Here is a 23,255-nt window from a genome sequence, read left to right as displayed (position 1 = left end):
TTGGTACTGGTACTGGTCATGATACTTGTCCTGGTACTGGTCCTAGTACTTGTCCTGGTACTGGTCCTAGTACTTGTCTCCTGCTACTGGTCCTGGTACTTGTCCTGGTACTGGTCATGATACTTGTCCTGGTACTGGTCCTGGTACTTCTCCTGGTACTGGTCCTGGTGCTTGTCCTGGTGCTTGTCCTGGTACAGGTCCTGGTGTTGTCCTGGTACTGATCCTGGTACTGGTCCTGGTGCTTGTCCTGGTACTGGTACTATGCTGTGTCAGTTTGTCTAATTGCCCCAAAGTAGCTTGTTAGGAAGAGGATTGTGTGTAGAGTTTTGGGGGAGAGTGGGTTTGGTGGACAACATGCTTTTAGACGGTATGCCTCACAGTGTTGAACTTGACTTGAGTGTCAGGGTATTCACACCAGACAGTTAACTAGAGTAGAGTGGATTGTTACATTATTAATCCAATTTTTGTACACTGACACTTGTGTGACACACACACACATAACACACACACACACACACACATACACACACACACACACACACACACACACACACACACACACACACTTATCACACACACACACACACACACACACACTCATGCATGCACACGCATCTGATTGGGTTATGATTGGATGAATCCCCTAGGATACAGTCTGGTCTGAATGCTGTAGTAGATCAACTCAACATAGAGACAACACAAAACAGCCTATCATACTATTAAGGTACACCGGTAGTAACCACAACCACTCTTAACCATTTAATTCACCGATTCCCCATACAATACCTACCCACGGTATATCTATGTGCTTTTATGTACTATTGGGACTAATCTGTACTCCATGGACACTGGTTCAAATGGTTGTATAACTGTTTCCACCTTTATATACACACAATACCAGTCAAAAGTTTGGACACACCTACTCATTCAAGGGTCTTTCTTTATTTTTACTATTTTCTACATTGTAGAATAATAGTGAAGACATCAACACTATTAAATAAAACATATGGAATCATGTAGTAACCAAAAAAGTGTTAAACAAATCAAAATATATTTTATATTGAGATTCCTCAAAGTAGCCACCCATTGTCCTGATGACAGCTTTGCATACTCCTATCATTCTCTCAACCAGCTACATGAGGTAGTCACCTGGAATGCATTTCAATTAACAGGTGTGCCTTGTTAAAAGTTAATTTGTGGAATTCATTTCCTTCTTAATGCATTTGAGCCAATCAGTTGTGTTGTGACAATGTAGGGGTGGTATACAGAAGATAGCCCTATTTGGTAAAATACCAAGTCCATATTATGGCAAGAACAGCTAAAATAAGCAAAGAGAAACGACAGTCCATTACTTTAAGACATGAAGGTCAGTCAATCCAGAAAATTTGCAGTCGCAAAACCATCAAGCGCTATGATGAAACTGGTTCTCATGAGGACCGCCACAGGAAAGGAAGACCCAGAGTTATCTCTGCTTCAGAGGATACATTCATTAGAGTTATCAGCCTCAGAAATTGCAGCCCAAATAAATGCTTCACAGAGTTCAAGTAACAGACACATCTCAACATCAACTGTAAAGAGGAGATTGCGTCAATCAGGCATTCATGGTTGAATTGCTGCAAAGAAACCACTACTAAAGGACACCAATAACAAGATGAGACTTGCTTGAGCCAAGAAACACAAGCAATGGACATTAGACCGGTGGAAATCTGTCCTTTCGTCTGATGAGTCCAAATGTTAGATTTTTGGTTCCAACCGCCATGTCTTTGTGAGACGCGGAATAGGTGAACGGATGATCTCTGCATGTGTGGTTCCCACCGTGAAGCATGGAGGAGGAGGTGTGATGATGTGGGGGTGCTTTGCTGGTGACACTGTCAGTGATTTATTTACAATTCAAGGCACACTTAACCAGCATGGCTACCACATCTGGTTTGCGCTTAGTGGGACTATCATTAGTTTTTCAAGAGGACAGTGACCCAACAAACCTCCAGGCTGTGTAAGGGCTTTTTGACCAAGAAGGAGAGTGATGGACTGCTGCATCAGATGACCTGGCCTCCACAATCACCTGACCTTCACCGAATTTAGATGGTTTTAGGGTGAGTTGGACCGCAGAGTGAAGGAAAAGCAGTCAAAACATATGTGGGAACTCCTTCAAGACTGTTGGAAAATTACTCTAGGTGAAGCTGGTTGAGAGAATGCCAAGAGTTTGCAAATGTGTCATCAAGGCAAATGGTGGCTACTTTGAAGAATCTAAAACATAAAATATATTTTGATATGTTTAACACTTTTTGATTACTACATGATTCCATATGTGTTATTTCATAGTTTTGATGTCTTTACTATTATTCTACAATGTAGAAAATAGTTTAAAAAACAAAAAAACCTTTGAATGAGTAGGTCTGTCCAAACTATTGACTGGTACTGTATACGTCTAATGTTATTACTCTATTGAATTCTATTACTTCTCAGGAAAACTGAATTTCCAACATGATGACATGTTTACATAGTAGGGTGTTGTATTGAGAGCGTACAGACGGAGGAGGGATGTGCATTGTCGTTAACACCTGATGTTTGAATAGTGAAGGTCACTGTTGACCCATACTGTGTTGTAATTCATTACCACTGTTTCCATATTAACAGACACATATTGAGTTACATAGCCACTCATTTTGAACGATATTGTACAATTTTGAACAACGTTATACGTTTTGTATTATATAGTATAAAAGAGTGCTCATCTACACCTACTTCTTCATGTAAAGGTAAAAAGCAGACTAAAGGTAATAATAATGTTATTATTATATTTCTATACTTGCTACAGATACAAATTGAATCAAAGTTTATTTGTCATATACACAGGATACAGCGGGGTGTAAACGGTGCAACGAAATTCTTACTTTTACCTCTCAACAGCACAGTGAAATAACAAAAATGTCCAATATCAAAAATCCTAAAGAAAACAGTCCTAAATCTGCTCTGGAGAGAAAGGTATGACACAGAACCAAATTTGTGAAGATAAATTATTATTGATCTAAGCCCTGCAGGAACATACCCTGACATGAATCCAACATTTGTCTGACATGTGTCAGGAACAATCTGACATTGGTTTGAAACGTACACTCTGGTTTCTTAGTGTGTAGGTGTGTGTCACTCTCTTTCCCTCCCTCCTCCCTCCCTCCCTCCCTCCCTCCCTCCCTCCCTCCCTCCCTCCCTCCCTCCCTGCCTCCCTCCCTGCCTCTGTTAGACTTTAGCATCGCAATGTTTTGCACATTACATTTCCTGTGTTTGAATCTGACATGCAGGTTTTGTTTTCATTTTCCTTTTTCGCCAAACTGAATATGATAATGTCGCCAGGGAATTGCTAGATGAAAAGATTTCTGTGGAACTGTCAGTTTCTTTTTTTGCGCAGACGAGATGAATTGTACAACAGCAGCATTGGGAAACATTGCAACATGCATTATAATGAAATCAGCCCTCTCTTCTTTTCTTTCTGAAGAGCTGGGTTTGCTGACGGTGTTTGGAAACTAAACTAGATTAGCAATAAAAGATCTTTCCATTAAAAAAAAAATGCAGCTTTCTGCTTTCTCTGTGTGTCTGTGTGTGTGCATGCGTGCATGTATGTGCGCGTGTGCATGTGCGCGTATACATGTGTTTGTATGTAAAATGACTCCAATCAGTGAATGCAACACTTGTGTGATTGGATGAAACACATATCAGACAGACTGTGATTGGATAAAGTGAATCTCAGACAAACTTATTTCAATCTGATCAGCCAGCAGATAGTTTGCTACTCTACAATTTGACGTACCATTCAAAATCAATTTCCAAAGCATTTACAGCTCCCCTTTAAATTGTTTTGCGCTGACGCCTTACCGCCTCTAACCTTTTAACTGGTGTGTTTGTTGTCTCAAACTTGTGGAAAAGCAAAAATATACATTTCCCTTCTCAACAAATGGACAGCAGAACTATTTGATCTGTTATTGTTCTGCAAATAGCAGAAAAACATATTTAAGTGTTTGTTCTGTCTACAGGGACAAATAAAGGGCCATTTGGAATCATCCCTGTGGTTAACACATAAACCCACACAGACCCTGAAACTCTCTTACTTGTTGTGGTGTGTCTGTGTGCGTTCTCCCTGCAGCGATGAAGAAGGGCCGTTTCTGGATCACCCCCGACCCCTACCACAACGACGACAACATCCAGATCGGCCGTGAGGTCAAGATATCCTGCCAGGTATGCACACACACACACACACACACACACACACACACACACACACACACACACACACACACACACACACAAAAACACACCATCCCCTTTTCACACACATACTCAACTCGCCACTCCTTCCAGGTGGAGGCCACGCCCCCTGAGGAGCTGACGTTTGGTTGGCTGAAGAATGGGCGTGCCTTGCGTAGCTCTGAGCGAATGGTGATCACCCAGACGGACCCTGACACCTCCCCTGGCACGACCAACCTGGACATCATCGACCTGAAGTTCACTGACTTTGGCACCTACACCTGTGTGGCTGCGCTGAAGGGAGGGGGCATACCTGAGATCAGCATAGACGTCAACATCTCCTCCACTACTGGTGAGTCTCACACACCGCCATGTCAGAGCAGGAGATTGACCTATACACTTCCCCACACTTAGTGATCACCCCCCCCAGCATCATACCACCGTGGCGGATAGAGACTTTCGTAAGGTTACACTGAGTATGCATCCCAAATGGCACCGTCTTCCCTATATAGTGAGCTACTTTTGACTAGAACCCTATTGGTCCTGGTCAAAAGTAGTGCACTATATAGGGAATAGGGTGCCATTTGAGATGTACAGTTAGTCACACACAGCAGTCATACAGTATATACATCATCAAGACTGTGGCAACACACACACACACACACACAGTAATATAAATGTTCACTTGCGCTAAAACATACACACTGGAGAAATACACTTTCATAATTCCTCTATCTTACAAAAACATCTCATGCTCACCTATTGAATTTGCACCTATTCAGGTGTTGTTTCCACAATGTGACCTATTTTCTTCCCCAAACTAATCTGAATTTAACATCCAATCCTATTGCCTGATATCCAAACTAAATTAATGGGCTTCATCCCAAAAAGCACCATATGCCCTATATAGTGTACTACTTTTGACCCGGACTCTGGTCAAAAGTAGTGGACTAAATATGGGACACTGCCACGCTCCAAAACTAAATCCATTCCCTCTCTTCATCTAACTGGCTGCTACTACTACCATTTGTTCGACTTCCTTGATATTCATTGTACATACACTTGAAGTCGGAAGTTTACATACACCTTAGCCAAATACATTTAAACTCAGTTTTTCACAATTCCTGACATTTAATCCTAGTAAAAATTCCCTGTCTTAGGTCAGTTGGGATCACCACTTTATTTTAAGAATGTGAAATGTCAGAATAATAGTAGAGAGAATTATTTATTTCAGCTTTTATTTCTTTCATCACATTTCCAGTGAGTCTGAAGTTTACATACACTCAATTAGTATTTGGTAGCACTGCCTTTAAATTGTTTAACTTGGGTCAAATGTTTCTTGTAGACTTCCACAAGCTTCCCACAGTAAGTTGGGTGAATTTTGGCCCATTCCTCCTGACAGAGCTGGTGTAACTGAGTCAGGTTTGTAGGCCTCCTTGCTTTTTCAGTTCTGCCCACAAATTTTCTATGGGATTGAGGTTAGAGCTTTCTGGTGACCACTCCAATACCTTGACTTTGTTGTCCTTAAGCCATTTTGCCACAACTTTGGAAGTATGATTGGGGTCATTGTCCATTTGGAAGACCCATTTGCAACGAAGCTTTAACTTCCTGACTGATGTCTTGAAATGTTCCTACCTCATGATGCCATCTACTTTGTGAAGTGCACCAGTGTAAGGGCTGTCGTCATGGAGAGAAGTGGACCAAAATGCAGCGGAGTTCGTGTTCGTCATCTTTAATGCAAACGGAACACTATACACTTACAAAACAATAAACAACCGACAGCTAAACAGTATTGACAGCATAACACAGTGAACAGAAACAATTACCCACAACCACAAGGAAAAACACACACTACTATATAGGACTCCCAATCAAAGGCAACTCAACACACCTGCCTTCAATTGGGAGTCCAACAACCAACTCACACGTAACACAAAAATCTCTGCCACATCCTGACCAAAACTAATACAATTGCTCCCTCTGCTGGTCAGGATGTGACACTACCCCCCCCCCCTAAAGGTGCAGACCCCAGAATGCACCTTAAAAAAGAAAACACAAAAAAATCCCCAATACCCCAACAAAACCAATAAACAATACCCCCTAAACAATAAGGGAGGGAAGGGAGGGTGGCTGCCGTCAACGACGGCACTGTGCTACACCCTCCCTCCCCAACCCACCTATCCTGGAGGTGGCTCAGGTGCGGGACGTGAACCTCACTCCACCTTCGGCGTCGCCCACTTCGGTGGCGCCGATAGCTGCACCGGGCAGATGGGCCACTCGGGTTGACCCTGGCAGACGGACCACTCTGGCTGGGCCGGAGGACAGGCGGGCCACTCTGGCTGGGCCGGGGACAGGCGGGCCACTCGGGCTGGGCGGGAGGACAGGCGGGCCACTCGGGCTGGGCCGGAGGACAGGCGGGCCACTCGGGCTGGGCCGGAGGACAGGCCGGCCACTCGGGCTGGGCCGGAGGACAGGCGGGCCACTCGGGCTGGGCTGGCGGACAGGCGGGCCACTCGGGCTGGGCCGGAGGACAGGCGGGCCACTCGGGCTGGGCCGGAGGACAGGCAGCCACTCTGGCAGCTCCGGGCAGTCGGGCCACTCTGGCAGCTCCGGGCAGTCGGGCCACCCTGGCAGCTCCGGGCAGTCGGGCCACTCTGGCTGATCCGGGCAGTCGGGCCACTCTGGCTGATCCGGGCAGTCGGGCCACTCTGGCTGATCCGGGAAATCGGGCCACTCTGGCTGATCCGGGCAGTCGGGCCACTCTGGCATCTCCGGGCAGACGGGCCACTCTGGCATCTCCGGGCAGATGGGCCACTCTGGCATCTCCGGGCAGACGGGCCGCTCTGGCAGCTCCTGACTATCGGGCGGCTCTGGCAGCTCCTGACTGGCGGGCAGCTCTGGCGACTCCTGACTGGCGGGCAGCTCTGGCGACTCCTGACTGGCGGGCAGCTCTGGCGACTCCTGACTGGCGGGCAGCTCTGGCGACTCCTGACTGGCGGGCAGCTCTGGCGACTCCTGACTGGCGGGCAGCTCTGGCGACTCCTGACTGGCGGGCAGCTCTGGCGACTCTTGACTGGCAGGCAGCTCTGGCAACTCTTGACTGGCGGGCAGCTCTGGTGACTCTTGACTGGCGGGCAGCTCTAGCAGCTCCTGACTGGCGAGGCTGGGCTGACGCACTAGACGCCTGATGCGTGGGGCTGGTACTGGACGTGCCAGCCTGGAGACACGCACCTCCATGCTAGTGCGTATAGCGGGAAACACCGGACCGTAGAGGCGCACTGGCAGTCTTGAGCGCAGGGTTGGCATCACCCCTTCAGGCTCGATGCTCACTTCGCCCTGGCACATGCGGGGCGCTGGTACTGTGCCTACCGGCCTGAAAATCCCAGGACTCACCACAGCCCCAACCCCAAAGCACGGGACCTGTCCAGTCTGTCTCTGCCCTACAAGGGTACGGGGAGCTGGCCTGGGGCTCCAATCTTGCCCCGCCAAACAGCCCTTGTGCCCCCCCCAAAAAAAAAATCTTGGGGCTGCCTCTCGGGCTCTACCTGCCTCCCAGGTAGGTTGTCACAGTGGTCCAGCAATTGCTCCCAGGTCCAGTCAATCCTTTCCTCCAATACTTCCAGTGACCAGGATGCCATCTCCTCCCGAGCGCGCTGCTTCCAATAGTCCTCCTTGACTCGTCGTTCATTCTGCCAAGTCCATTCATCAACCTGATGCTCCTTCCTCCTCCGCTGCTTGGTCCTTTTGTGGTGGGTAATTCTGTAAGGGCTGTCGTCATGGAGAGAAGTGGACCAAAATGCAGCGGAGTTCGTGTTCGTCATCTTTAATGCAAACGGAACACTATACACTTACAAAACAATGAACAACCGACAGCTAGACAGTACTGACAGCATAACACACTGAAAAGAAACAATTACCCACAACCACAAGGAAAAACACGCACTACTATATAGGACTCCCAATCAAAGGCAACTCAACACACCTGCCTTCAATTGGGAGTCCAACAACCAACTCACACGTAACACAAAAATCTCTGCCACGTCCTGACCAAAACTAATACAATTGCTCCCTCTGCTGGTCAGGACGTGACAACCAGTCAGTCCCTCCTGCAGCAAAGCACCGCGACAACATGATGCTGCCCACCTCGTGCTTCGCAGTTGGGATGGTGTTCTTTGGCTTGCAAGCCTCCCCCTTTTTCCTCCAAACATAATGATGGTCATTATGGCCAAACAGTTCTATTTTTGTTTCATCAGACCAGAGGACATTTCTTCAAAAAGAACGATCTTTGTCCCCATGTAGTCTGGCTTTTTTATGGCGGTTTTGGAGCAGTGGCTTCTTTCTTGCTGAGCAGCCTTTCAGGTTATGTCGATATAGGACTCGTTTACTGTGGATATAGAAACTTTTGTACCTGTTTCCTCCAGCATCTTCACAAGGTCCTTTGCTGTTGTTCTGGGATTGATTTGCACGTTTCGCACCAAAGTACGTTAATCTCTAAGAGACAGAACGTGTCTCCTTCCTGAGCGGTATGACGGCTGCATGATCCCATGGTGTTTATACTTGCATACTATTGTTTGTACAGATGAACGTGGTACCTTCAGGCGTTTGTAAATTGCTCCCAAGGATGAACCAGGCTTGTGGAGGTCTACAACTTTTTTTCTGAGGTCTTGGCTGATTTCTTTTGATTTTCCCATGATGTCAAGCAAAGAGGCACTGAGTTTGAAGGTAGGCCTTGAAATACATCCACAGGTACACCTCCAATTGACAAAAATTATGTCAATTAGCCTATGAGAAACTTCTAAAGCCATGACATCATTTTCTGGAATTTTCCAAACTGTTTAAAGGCAGAGTCAACTTAGTATATGTAAACTTCTGACCCACTGGAATTGTGATACAGTGAATTATAAGTGAAATAATCTGTCTGTAAACAATTGTTGGAAAAATGACTTGTGTCATGCACAAAGTAGATATGTGTCACGATTCCCACCGACGGTGGCGCCCCCTCCTGCTCGGGTTGCGCTTGGCGGTCGTCGTCACCGGCCTATTAGCTGCCACTGATTCCCTTTTTTGGTTTTCCCTTTTTTGGTTTTGTGCACCTGTGTTTAGTTTTGGTAATTAACGGGGCTATTTAATTTAGCTGGTCCGCTTCCGTGTTGTGCGGGATTATTTCGTTACTGACGGCTCATGTTCGTGTCGGCGCTGTTTTACGCCGTGTGTGTTTTCTCCCCAGTGTTTGGGAATATTTGTTTTGTGTGTGAGTGTACATTAAATACGCCACTGCCCTGTGCTCGCTGCTTCCTGTGCCTCATTCCTTCACCACGACTACCAAGCCATTACAATATCCTAACTGACTTGCCAAAACTATGGTTTGTTAACAAGAAATGTTTGGAGTGGTTGAAAAAACGAGTTTTAATGACGCCAACCTAAGTGTATGTAAACTTCCGACTTCAACTGTACATACAACATGTCTCTGGTAGATTTTAGATAAGGATGTTCTGGTGATTAGAAGTGAATAGTGGCCTCATTTTAAGATAATAACCTGGGGATGTGCAGTACATAGAAAATGGTGGAAGTTTGTACTGTTAGTGGTTAGTAAAATAATGTCAGGAGTTGAGGAGGAGAAGAGAGGTATGGGTTAGGGAGGATAAGAGAGGTATGGGTTAGAGAGGAGAAGAGAGGTATGGGTTATAGAGGATAAGAGAGGTATGGGTTAGGGAGGAGAAGAGAGGTATGGGTTGGAGAGAGAAGAGAGGAGAGGTATGGGTTAGAGAGGAGATGAGAGGTATGGGTTAGAGAGGAGAAGAGAGGCATGGGTTAGAGAGGAGAAGAGGTATGGTTTAGAAAGCAGAAGAGAGGTATGGGTTAGAGAGGAGAAGAGAGGTATGGGTTATAGAGGAGAAGAGAGGTACGGGTTAGAGAGGAGAAGAGAGGTATGGTTTAGAAAGCAGAAGAGAGGTATGGGTTATAGAGGAGAAGAGGTACGTGTTAGAGAGGAGAAGAGAGGTATTGGTTGGAGAGGAGAAGAGAGGTATGGGTTAGAGAGGAGAAGAGAGGTATGGGTTAGAGAGGAAAAGAGAGGAGAGGTATGGGTTAGAGAGGAGATGAGAGGTATGTGTTAGAGAGGAGAAGAGAGGTATGGGTTAGAGAGGAGAAGAGAGGTATGGGTTAGAGAGGAAAAGAGAGGAGAGGTATGGGTTAGAGAGGAGATGAGAGGTATGGGTTAGAGAGGAGAAGAGAGGTATGGGTTAGAGAGGAGAAGAGAGGTATGGGTTAGAGAGGAAAAGAGAGGAGAGGTATGGGTTAGAGAGGAGATGAGAGGTATGGGTTAGAGAGGAGAAGAGAGGTATCGGTTAGAGAGGAGAAGAGTTGTGGGTTATAGAGAAGATAGGTATGGGTTAGGGAGGACAAGAGAGCTATGGGTTAGAGAGGACAAGAGAGGTATACGTTGGAAAGGAGAAGAGAGGTATACGTTAGAAAGGAGAAGAGAGGAATGAGTTAGAGAGGAGAAGAGAGGTATGGGTTAGGGAGGAGAAGAGAGGTATGGGTTAGAGAGGAGATGAGAGGTATGGGTTAGAGAGGAAAAGAGAGGTATGGGTTAGAGAGGAGAAGAGATGTATGGGTCAGGGAGGAGAGGAGAGGTATGGGTTAGGGAGGAGAGGAGAGGTGTGGGTTAGAGAGGAGAAGAGAGGTGTGGGTTAGAGAGGAGAAGAGAGGTATGAGTTAGAGAGGAGAAGAGAGGTATGCATTAGGGAGGAGAAGAGAGGTATGAGTTAGAGAGGAGAAGACCGGTATGGGTTAGAGCGGAGAAGAGAGGTATGTGTTATAGAGGAGAAGAGAGGTATGGGTTAGAGAGGAGAAGAGAGGTATGGGTTAGAGAGGAGATGAGAGGTATGGGTTAGAGAGGAGAAGAGAGGTATGGGTTAGAGAGGAGAAGAGAGGTATGGATTAGAGAGGAGAAGAGGTATTGTTTAGAAAGCAGAAGACAGGTATGGGTTGGAGAGGAGAAGAGAGGTATGGGTTGGAGAGGAGAAGAGGTATGTGTTAGAGAGGAGAAGAGAGGTATGGGTTAGAGAGGAGAAGATGTGTGTGTTACGGAGGAGAAGTGAGGTATGGGTTATTGAGCAGAAGAGTTGTGTGTTATAGAGAATATAGGTATGGGTTGTAGAGGAGAAGAGAGTTAAGGGATAGAGAGGAGAAGAGAGGTATGGGTTGGAGAGAGAAGAGAGGAGAGGTATGGGTTAGAAAGGAGAAGAGAGTTATGGGTTAGAGAGTAGAAGAGGTATGAGTTAGAGAGGAGAAGAGAGGTATGGGTTATAGAGGAGAAGAGAGGTATGGGTTAGAGAGGAGAAGAGCGGTATGGTTTAGAAAGCTGAAGAGAGGTATGGGTTATAGAGGAGAAGAGGTACTGGTTAGAGAGGAGAAGAGAGGTATTGGTTGGAGAGGAGAAGAGAGAAATGGGTTACAGAGGAGAAGAGAAGTATGGGTTATAGAGGAGAAGATGTGTTGGTTACGGAGGAGAAGTGAGGTATGGGTTATAGAGGAGAATAGAGGTATGGGTTAGAGAGGAGATGAGTTGTGGGTTATAGAGAAGATAGGTATGGGTTAGGGAGGACAAGAGAGGTATGGGTTAGAGAGGAGAAGAGAGGTATACGTTAAAGAGGAGAAGAGAGGTATGGGTTAGGGAGGAGAAGAGAGGTTTGAGTTAGAGAGGAGAAGAGAGGTATGGGTTAGGGAGGAGAAGAGAGGTATGGGTTATAGAGGAGAAGAGAGGTATGGGTTAGAGAGGAGAAGAGAGGTATGGTTTAGAAAGCAGAAGAGAGGTATGGGTTATAGAGGAGAAGAGGTACTGGTTAGAGAGGAGAAGAGAGGTATTGGTTGGAGAGGAGAAGAGAGAAATGGGTTACAGAGGAGAAGAGAAGTATGGGTTATAGAGGAGAAGATGTGTTGGTTACGGAGGAGAAGTGAGGTATGGGTTATAGAGGAGAATAGAGGTATGGGTTAGAGATGAGTTGTGGGTTATAGAGAAGATAGGTATGGGTTAGGGAGGACAAGAGAGGTATGGGTTAGAGAGGAGAAGAGAGGTATACGTTAAAGAGGAGAAGAGAGGTATGGGTTAGGGAGGAGAAGAGAGGTGTGAGTTAGAGAGGAGAAGAGAGGTATGGGTTAGGGAGGAGAAGAGAGGTATGGGTTAGAGAGGAGAAGAGAGGTATGGGTTAGGGAGGAGAGGAGAGGTATGGGTTAGAGAGGAGAAGAGAGGTATGTGTTAGGGAGGAGAAGAGAGGTGTGGGTTATAGAGGAGAAGAGAGGTACGGGTTGTAGAGGAGAAGAGAGGTGTGGGTTAGAGAGGAGAAGAGAGGTATGCGTTAGGGAGGAGAAGAGATGTGTGGGTTAGAGTGGAGAAGAGAGGTATTGGTTAGAGAGGAGAAGAGAGGTATGGGTTATAGAGGAGAAGAGAGGTGTGGGTTAGAGAGGAGAAGAGAGGTATGCGTTAGGGAGGAGAAGAGAGGTATGGGTTAGGGAGAATAAGAGAGGTACGGGTTAGAGAGGAGAAGAGAGGTACGGGTTAGGGAGGAGAAGTGATTACACAGGGTTGGAGTGGGTTTTGTGGATGTCATGTGTAATCAACACTCAGAGGACTATCAGTGATCTCCCGTGCTGCTGTGTTGTTGTGTCACCTCCTAATACCCCATCTCTAACGGACAGGACCCAATCAATAACACGCCTCAGAAAGAGGTACTTAGATTGGGAATTTCCACTTGGAATGCCTGTTCCGTACAAGCATGCAGTCTCTCATCCCAACCGTTGTCGCTCCGAAATTGGAATTCCCAAAAGGAGTTGGTTGTGGTCTTGAAGAGACATTCTGAATTTGCTGGCTGTTGATTTGGTGTGTTTGAAAGGCGCCAGTGGATGATAGCTTCCTGATAAATGTGTTTGTGTGTGTGCTTCTGTGTGCTTGGGTTAGTTCTTCTATCCCTGTGGGTCCCTAAAAGGATAGTAAAACAAGCAAAATTCTTCCTCGTCTGGACATTTCCCACATCCCCATGAGGACCAAGGCTATTTTAAACATAGGGGTTAGGTTTAGGGTTAGAGTTATAATTAGGGTTATAATTTGGGTTAGGATAAGGGGTTAGTGGTTTGGGTTTAGGGTTAGGAGTTAGGGTTTGGGTTGTAGGTTACAGATTAAGGTTAGGGTTAGGGTAAGTGAAAATTGTTTTTAGAATGGAAATAAATTTCATTTCCCCATGAGGATAGAACAAAGTGTGTGTGTGTGTGTGTGTGTGTGTGTGTGTGTGTGTGTGTGTGTGTGTGTGTGTGTGTGTGTGTGTGTGTGTGTGTGTGTGTGTGTGTGTGTGTGTGTGTGTGTGTGTGTGGCCCACTGACACAAAAACTCACTCTTTAATGTGGAACAAGACTGTGTTTCTCTCTTCTCTCAGAGAGCAGGAAAGGAAATATAACATGAAAGGTCCTTTTGTGCTCAGATTTGATTGTTTTTAAGGGTGATTGTTTTTCTAGGAGGTCGTATTAAGTTGCAGGGGTTTAATGATGTTGAATACGATGAAAGAGTTGTGTGAAGATAGTATACAGTGATCCATGTACAGGTGTAGAGAAAAACTAACGTAGAATCGTACTGTGCACTGCGTGAGTCATTGTCCTTCTGTAACTCTCTGTGGGGACTGAGATGTTCTGAAGTAGCATGACCACTGTGTCGAGAGAAATTGTTGTCTCTGCTGTCGCTATAATCAAGCCCAAGATTGGGTGATGTTGTTGCTAGCCAAAGGTCAGTCATCTCTGTCTTGGCTGGCCTGCTGTTTGGGCTAACCAAACCGTCTCTGCTGTTCCCCTGAAGGGAGAGAGAGGCTAGCGGTAATTACAGTCTCTTAATGAAAACATTTAGAGCAGATTACCCTGCAGCTCTGCCAGGGCTCCACGCTGTGGAAGTGTTTGGAATGAGATGGGGCCTCACGCTGTTGAAGTGTTTGGAAAGAGTTGGGGCCTCAGGCTGCTGACGTGTGAGGAAAGAGATGGGTCCTCACGCTGTTGAAGTGTTTGGAAAGATATTGAGTCTAAATTATCTCCATCCTGAACACTGTGAAGCTCTTGCAGGGCCCCAGGCCAGCCCTACTACATCTAGCTCAGCCCAGCCTCCAGCCCAAACTCTTCTAGCCTAGTCCAGTCCTAGTCCCCATCCCCAGACAAAACCAACACTCATTATCCACAACACATATTCATACTCTCTACTGCTGACTACACTTTTATCCCCACAGCTTTCATTAGTTTCCACCCCCACAAAATAGTGCTAATATTTACAATCATCACTCATTACCTAGCTAAGACTTTTTTATTTTGGGTACCCTGAGAGTTAATGTTTTATTCATGGGTAGGAATCAAACAAGAGCCCAGATTTCCCCATCCATTACCGACAGGATTAACAGACTGGTGGAAAGAAAGGAGGAAAAGAGGAAAGGAGGAGGGCGCTTCCATTTTCATGCTACGGGGTAAGATGTAAGCCATCTTCGTTTTAGTATACCCCTTTAATGAAGCTGTAGAGAGAGCAAGATAGAGAGAGGGAGGGAGGGAGTTTCTTCCAGACATAAGGAGATTCATCTTTGCATTAGCCTTTGTGTTAAACATGGATCTAGTGGAGGACGAGACAGAAACACTCAGACTAACCTACGGAGGCATCCTAGGCATGCCTTTAATCAACCTAACTGCCCTACCTATCCTCCTTCACTTTCACTCTGAAACAGATTACTCGTTGTAACTAGTTTGCGCTGAACTTAATCAGGGGTGGATTTGTCCAAGATAAAGTTTTTCTGAACGGTCTGAGAATTGACTAACCTGCAGGGTTGAATATCTGGCAAGCGTTCAGTCAGCCCAATCCTTCTTCAATTTCTTTGAATCCCATTGAGGTACTAGTTAAATCCAGCGGTACATTGGTCATTATCAGAACACTGTAGCAGCATTACGCCTGCAGATTCGCACAAATAGGAAATGGAAAACCTTGCCTGTTAGCTACAGTATAAACACATATAATTCCACATCTTACTCCTAGTGGTCTCCAACCCAGTCCCAGAAAGCTACAAGCTCCATTGGTTTTCATCCTAGCTCCTAGCTCAGCCTGAGCCATATAGTAATTGATAAAAATCTCTCTATAATTGGGATAGAAAATCACCTCTCTCCCATATTTAAGTAATGAATCTGTTTCTCAATCATCAGCCCTTTCCACATCTCGGATATCCAACAGCACACAATGGCTCTCCACCCAAATGAATAACTGCATTTAATAAATTAAGCGAATCAATTAAGGGCTCAGTTGATAAAAAAATAAGGTGCCAGGCTATATTAATAAACACTGGTTAGAGCCACTGGACTTCCTGAAAGAGGGTTCAACTTGGAGACCACCTCTGATTTGTTTGATTATAATTGGGATATATGACTTGACTTCACATCACTCTATGTGACCCTTCTTGGCTTTGTTCAATCCCACGCACTCACTAAAACTGAGCCCTAACCCTTCGCCAACAACAATCAGGGGTTGAGACCACTTTTGAAAATGTATTTGTGTTGTCCATCTCTAGCTTTGGTCCCTCTCTCTGTCTTCATGTCCTTTGTTCAACCGTCCATCCCTATCGTCTGAACTAACAGAAAGTGAGAGGTAGTGATTATCCAGTCACCGTGTTATCCGGTGACTGTAGTAACCTGTCATTGTTGCTGCTGCAGGCTTTGCTGATGTGATGTGCTGCTCTAGTCTGGGCCTTCAGTCCTGCTCACTGGCTCTGGTACAGGAATCCTGGTTGGCACATTCACTTTGACTCATCGTTCCTTCAGCTACCTGTTTGTGTTGTGGTACCGGTGGGCCAGTTAGTAGCTGTAGGTATTGCTTTCCTCAATGAATCACTGAGTAGGGCTGAGTGACTCACTGGTTTGTGTATTTTAATCTACTGTCAACACTATTGGAGTTTGTTCAGCTTCCTTGCCTTATACTTCATGAACAGCAAGTTGCACGTCAGCTCAATTAAATAATCTTCTAAAATATCATTTTTTATTGTTGTAACCAGAAAAGTAAAGCCTCTTTCAGTGATGGTGGGAGCTGTTGTGAGCCCTTGATTGTGAAATGCCACACATTATGGCTGTGGAAAATCACATTTGTCATGGTGACAACCACAAACCTTTCACTGATATTCAGTGTGGGGTGTCTTGGGAGAAGAAAGTGCCGCAATAAGGCTGGTTCCTGCTGGGAATGATAGGCATTGGGGCTATATCACACACACACACACACACACACACACACACACACACACACACACACACACACACACACACACACACACACACACACACACACACACACACACACACACACACACACACACACACACACACACACACATTGTAGGCCTGGAGGAATGCCCCTGTGTGTGGAGCCTCAGTGCCTATGAATGGTGTTAGTTTCCTCCCTGTGCCCTCGTGCTCCATCAGCCAGCTAAGCCCTTCTGAGCCCTGCAGGACAGACACAGTATATCCCTACAGGCCAACACACACTGTCCCCACAGGGGTGAAGCTCCACAGAGAGGGCTGTCACAGAGCAGCCAACTCCCTGGCCTAGAGCCAACACAAACACACACACACTTTCTCTCTCTCTCTCAAACACACCCACTCGAGCAGAGTGCAGCGTTACCACAGCAACGGAGATTGATGTCACTGCACTCACCCAAAGAGGCCAGTTGAGTTTATTTTCAAAGAGCGTTGCATTGTGTGCACGGTCCCTCTGACCCCACACACCTCTCTGAGCTGTGTAAAAATGTCAAGTACCAAACATCGCCATATTGGCTGTCAGTTCACATAGTCAGCTGTCTGTTGTGGTAGTAGTGACGGATACTTGTAAGGCTTCCCAGCTGAGGCTGAGACCCCAGCGAGGTGCAGCCTGGCTGGGGTACAAGCAGAGGGTCCGGGTCCCTCCCCATGCAAGCACGCACGCACGCACACAGACACACACACACACACACACACACACACACACACACACACACACACACACACACACACACACACACACACACACGCCACAATGGGCATCTCTCAGCAGGCACACACGGTTCCAGATCGTGTATGTGTATGCACGTGCATGTACACTTCTGTGTTTCTTAACAGTCACACACTAACCAGCCACAAAGAGAGAAAGAGAGAATGTGTGTGTGGCCTTCCAGACGAGGACAATGGCAGAAGCTACACAGGGTTTTATTACCATGGCATTCTCCAGCCAACAGCACAAGCCCAGCAGCTGTAACTGCCTACTGGGTCATAGAGGCATTGAGATGCTGCCTTTTTGTTAGGATGGAAACACAGAGAAAATGCCTCACACTGACACACTAATGGCCTTGTTGTTGGCCAAATCGGTGGCTGCGCTACCACCGGGGATATTCAGGACTGTTTGGATTTTGGAAACATTAGCCAAAAGGGACAATATGCTATGAAAGTGAACGTGTCATGTATTGTTGTTAAGTGATTACTGGAGAGGCATTGAGAAAGCTACATGGACAAAATGTTGATTCCGTCTTGTTGCTATGTACGTTGCTAGTGCTTGACCACTGGCCACTGACCAGTCCAGGTCATAGTGGATAGTTATTGTTTACTACTCACTGTTGCAGTAATGTACCTAGTCACCACCTATCTCACTGTTGCAGTAATGTTCCTAGTGACCATCTATCTCACTGTTGCAGTAATGTACCTAGTGACCATCTATCTCACTGTTGCAGTAATGTACCTAGTGACCATCTATCTCACTGTTGCAGTAATGTACCTAGTGACCATCTATCTCACTGTTGCAGTAATGTACCTAGTGACCACCTATCTCACTGTTGCAGTAATGTACCTAGTGACCATCTATCTCACTGTTGCAGTAATGTACCTAGTGACCATCTATCTCACTGTTGCAGTAATGTACCTAGTGACCACCTATCTCACTGTTGCAGTAATGTACCTAGTGACCATCTATCTCACTGTTGCAGTAATGTACCTAGTGACCATCTATCTCACTGTTGCAGTAATGTACCTAGTGACCACCTATCTCACTGTTGCAGTAATGTACCTAGTGACCACCTATCTCACTGTTGCAGTAATGTACCTAGTGACCACCTATCTCACTGTTGCAGTAATGTACCTAGTGACCATCTATCTCACTGTTGCAGTAATGTACCTAGTGACCACCGATCTCACTGTTGCAGTAATGTACCTAGTGACCACCGATCTCACTGTTGCAGTAATGTACCTAGTGACCACCGATCTCACTGTTGCAGTAATGTACCTAGTGACCATCTATCTCACTGTTGCAGTAATGTACCTAGTGACCACCTATCTCACTGTTGCAGTAATGTACCTAGTGACCATCTATCTCACTGTTGCAGTAATGTACCTAGTGACCATCTATCTCACTGTTGCAGTAATGTACCTAGTGACCATCTATCTCACTGTTGCAGTAATGTACCTAGTGACCACCTATCTCACTGTTGCAGTAATGTACCTAGTGACCATCTATCTCACTGTTGCAGTAATGTACCTAGTGACCATCTATCTCACTGTTGCAGTAATGTACCTAGTGACCATCTATCTCACTGTTGCAGTAATGTACCTAGTGACCATCTATCTCACTGTTGCAGTAATGTACCTAGTGACCATCTATCTCACTGTTGCAGTAATGTACCTAGTGACCATCTATCTCACTGTTGCAGTAATGTACCTAGTGACCATCTATCTCACTGTTGCAGTAATGTACCTAGTGACCACCTATCTCACTGTTGCAGTAATGTACCTAGTGACCATCTATCTCACTGTTGCAGTAATGTACCTAGTGACCATCTATCTCACTGTTGCAGTAATGTACCTAGTGACCATCTATCTCACTGTTGCAGTAATGTACCTAGTGACCACCTATCTCACTGTTGCAGTAATGTACCTAGTGACCACCTATCTCACTGTTGCAGTAATGTACCTAGTGACCATCTATCTCACTGTTGCAGTAATGTACCTAGTGACCACCTATCTCACTGTTGCAGTAATGTACCTAGTGACCATCTATCTCACTGTTGCAGTAATGTACCTAGTGACCATCTATCTCACTGTTGCAGTAATGTTCCTAGTGACCATCTATCTCACTGTTGCAGTAATGTACCTAGTGACCACCTATCTCACTGTTGCAGTAATGTACCTAGTGACCACCTATCTCACTGTTGCAGTAATGTACCTAGTGACCATCTATCTCACTGTTGCAGTAATGTACCTAGTGACCATCTATCTCACTGTTGCAGTAATGTACCTAGTGACCATCTATCTCACTGTTGCAGTAATGTACCTAGTGACCACCTATCTCACTGTTGCAGTAATGTACCTAGTGACCACCTATCTCACTGTTGCAGTAATGTACCTAGTGACCATCTATCTCACTGTTGCAGTAATGTACCTAGTGACCACCTATCTCACTGTTGCAGTAATGTACCTAGTGACCATCTATCTCACTGTTGCAGTAATGTACCTAGTGACCACCTATCTCACTGTTGCAGTAATGTACCTAGTGACCATCTATCTCACTGTTGCAGTAATGTACCTAGTGACCATCTATCTCACTGTTGCAGTAATGTTCCTAGTGACCATCTATCTCACTGTTGCAGTAATGTACCTAGTGACCACCTATCTCACTGTTGCAGTAATGTACCTAGTGACCACCTATCTCACTGTTGCAGTAATGTACCTAGTGACCATCTATCTCACTGTTGCAGTAATGTACCTAGTGACCATCTATCTCACTGTTGCAGTAATGTACCTAGTGACCATCTATCTCACTGTTGCAGTAATGTACCTAGTGACCATCTCGCTGTTGCTTATTGTACTAGTTAAGGACCGTATTCATTGTACCATTCACTACTGTTCTGTCTGAGCAACATAGTGAAACACAGACAATCCTTGTATTTGGGGTCAGAAGGAAAGTGATTTCATTTTTTCTGGATCAGATTGCCTGTTATTTCATCATCATCATATAGACGTATTGGATGTGGTTTTTCAGAATTGCTTCAGTTGACTGGGATGAGTTTCAACATCCTTTGAGTCCATTGATGTTTGAATTAAAGTCAGTAGCTTGAGCTTTGCTATAATGTCTTTTTCACTGGGGTTTGTTTTAGTGTGATTTCATGACTGGTTTGCAGTGATTGCATTGTTTATTTGCAACAGAGCTCCAAATCTGTCTCTGGCTTTAGACACACACATACACACACACACAGATTTTATAGCCAGGTTTGCTCATTAAACAAGTTTACTGCGTCCAGCCCACTACATTACCCCGATGAGTGGCTGGTTTTTGATCCAATCTGTCAGTGACGATATTTTATCCTCAGCCCCAGAACACACACACATGTACGCACACACACACACACACTCACACAGGGGGATCAATGGAGGCCTCTCGATAGTAATGTATCCTTTTACTGTGCACCCTGCCACTGTTTCATTATTTATTGTCCATTCACTACTGTCCTCTCCAACTTCCCATCGAACTACATACACTACATGACCAAATGTATGTGGACACCTGCTCATCAAACATCTCATTCCAAAATCATGGGTATTAATATGGAGTTGGTCCACCCTTTGGTGTTATAACAGCCTCCACTCTTCTGGAAAGGCTTTCCACTAGATGTTGGAACACTGCTGCAGGGACTTGCTTCCATTCAGCCACAAGAGCATTAGTGAGGTCGGGCACTGAAGTTGGGCAAATAGGCCGTCGGCGTTCCAATTAATCCCAAAGGAGTTCAATGGTGATGAGGTCAGGGCTCTGTTCAGGCCAGTCAAGTTCTTCCACAACAATCTCGACAAACCATTTCTGTATGGACCTCACTTTGTGTACGGGGGCATTGTCATGATGAAACAGGAAAGGGCTTTCTCCAAACTGTTGCCACAAAGTTGGAAGCACAGAATTGTCTAGAATGTAATTGTATGCTGTAGCGTTAAGATTTCCCTTCACTGGAACTAATGGGCCTAGCCCGAATAGAGGACAAAAACCTTGACTCCTTAAAGGTACCATCAGTGAAATGACGTTGCCACAAGCAGCACCGCAGATATTGCAATGAGTAAGATCCAAGATGTCACTCTCACACAGTCAAATCAAATCCAAATCAAATTTTATTGGTCATATACAGATGTTTAGCAGACGTTATTAAGGCTGTAGTGAAATGCTTGTGTTCCTAGCTCCAACAGTGCAGTAGTATCTAACAATTCACAACTATGCACACAAATCTAAAAGCAAAAGGACGGAATTATTAAATACAGTACCAGTCAAAAGTTTGGACATACCTACTCATTCCAGGGTTTTCTTTATTTTTACCATTTTCTACATTGTAGAATAATTGTGAAGACATCAAAACTATGAAATAACACATATGGAATCATGTAGTAACCCAAAAAGGGTTAAACAAATCAAAATATATTGTAGATTCTTCAAAGTAGCCACCATTTGCCTTGATGACAGCTTTGTACACTCTTGGCATTCTCTCAACCAGCTTCACCTGGAATGCTTTTCCAACAGTCTTGAAGGAGTTCCCACATATGCTGACCGCTTTTTGGTTGCTTTTCCTTCACTCAGCGGTCCAACTCATCCCAATCCATCTCAATTGTTTTGAGGTTGGGTGATTGTGAAGGCCAGGTCATCTGATGCAGCAATCCATCACTCTCTTTCTTGGTCAAATAGCCCTTTCACAGCCTGGAGGTGTGTTGGGTCATTGTCCTGTTGAAAAAGAAATGATAGTCCCACTAAGTGCAAACCAGTTGGATGGCATATCGCTGTAGAATGCTGTGGTAACCATACTGATTAAGCCTTAAATTCTAAATAAATCACAGACAGTGTCACCAGCAAAGCACCCCTACACCATCACACCTCCTCCATGCTTCACGGTGGGAACCACAGATGCAGAGATCATCCGTTCACCTACTCTTCGTCTCACAAAGACACGGTGGTTGAAAACAAAAATCTCTAATTTCTCAAAGGACAGAATTCCACCGGTCTAATGTCCATTGCTTGTGTTTCTTGGCCCAAGCAAGTCTTCTTCTTATTGGTGTCCTTTAGTAGTGGTTTCTTTGCAGCAATTCAACCATGAAGGCCTGATTCACGCAGTCTCCTCTGACGAGTTGATGTTGAGATGTGTCTGTTACTTGAACTCTGTGAAGCATTTATTTGGGCAATCTAAGGGGCAGTTAACTCTAATTAACTTATCCTCTTCAACAGAGGTAACTCTGGAGTGATGGCTGTTTATCAGTCTGATGGCCTTGAGATAGAAGCTGTATTTCAGTGTCTCGGTCCCAGAGTTGATGCACCTGTACTGACCTCACCTTCTTGATAATAGCAGGGTGAACAGCCGTGGCTCGGGTGGTTGATGTCCTTGATGATCTTTTCGGCCTTCCTGTGACATCGGGTGCTGTAGGTGTCCTGGAGGGCAGGTAGTTGGCCCCCGGTGATGCATTGGGCAGACCGCACAACCCTCTGGAGAGTCCTGTGGTATCGGGCGGTGCAGTTGCCATATCAGGCAGTGATACAGCCTGACAGGATGCTCTCAATTGTGCATCTGTAAAAGTTTGTGAGGGTTTTAGTGGCCAAGCCACATTTCTTCAGTCACACACAGTATCTGCGCATGTGCTCGGGTTACGCTTCACATTCTTACAACGTGGTAGCCACGAGACCAAAACAGCGAAGAAGTTTAGCCTCGCGCTCCAATGCTCTTAGTTGATGTTTGAAATTGACCCACTATCCTTTTTACTTTGTGCATCTCCGTAATATCGCCTACTCTACCTTTAAGTTTTATTTTATTGGAAGCAAATACATCACGTCCGATGCATTTGAGTTATTTATTCCTTTCAGCTCTTCATTGTTTTTCAATTGCCTACTTACATTAGTGTTGCACGGTATACCGAAACTGGTGTACTTTTTCCGATACTAGAACAGTTCGGTACTACAATTTGTGTTATTTTCTGGATTTCTG

General features: G+C 45.3%; 1 protein-coding gene across 2 annotated transcripts in view; it reads left to right on the top strand.

Annotated features, from left to right (window-relative positions):
* Positions 1-23,255, top strand: part of LOC106608081 (MAM domain-containing glycosylphosphatidylinositol anchor protein 2) — a 398,494-nt gene that overhangs the window by 244,562 nt on the left and 130,677 nt on the right. For both annotated transcript variants that reach the window (XM_014205777.2, XM_014205779.2), the window contains exons 7-8: positions 4,139-4,230; positions 4,354-4,591. In XM_014205777.2, the coding sequence (XP_014061252.2) occupies positions 4,139-4,230; positions 4,354-4,591 (330 nt within the window). The remainder of the gene's footprint in view (positions 1-4,138; positions 4,231-4,353; positions 4,592-23,255) is intronic.

Source organism: Salmo salar, chromosome ssa06 (assembly GCF_905237065.1).
Source record: "Salmo salar chromosome ssa06, Ssal_v3.1, whole genome shotgun sequence".
Lineage (NCBI taxonomy): Eukaryota > Metazoa > Chordata > Actinopteri > Salmoniformes > Salmonidae > Salmo > Salmo salar.
The sequence above is the reverse complement of the archived record's forward strand: the minus strand, read 5'-3'. Positions and strand labels throughout refer to the sequence as shown.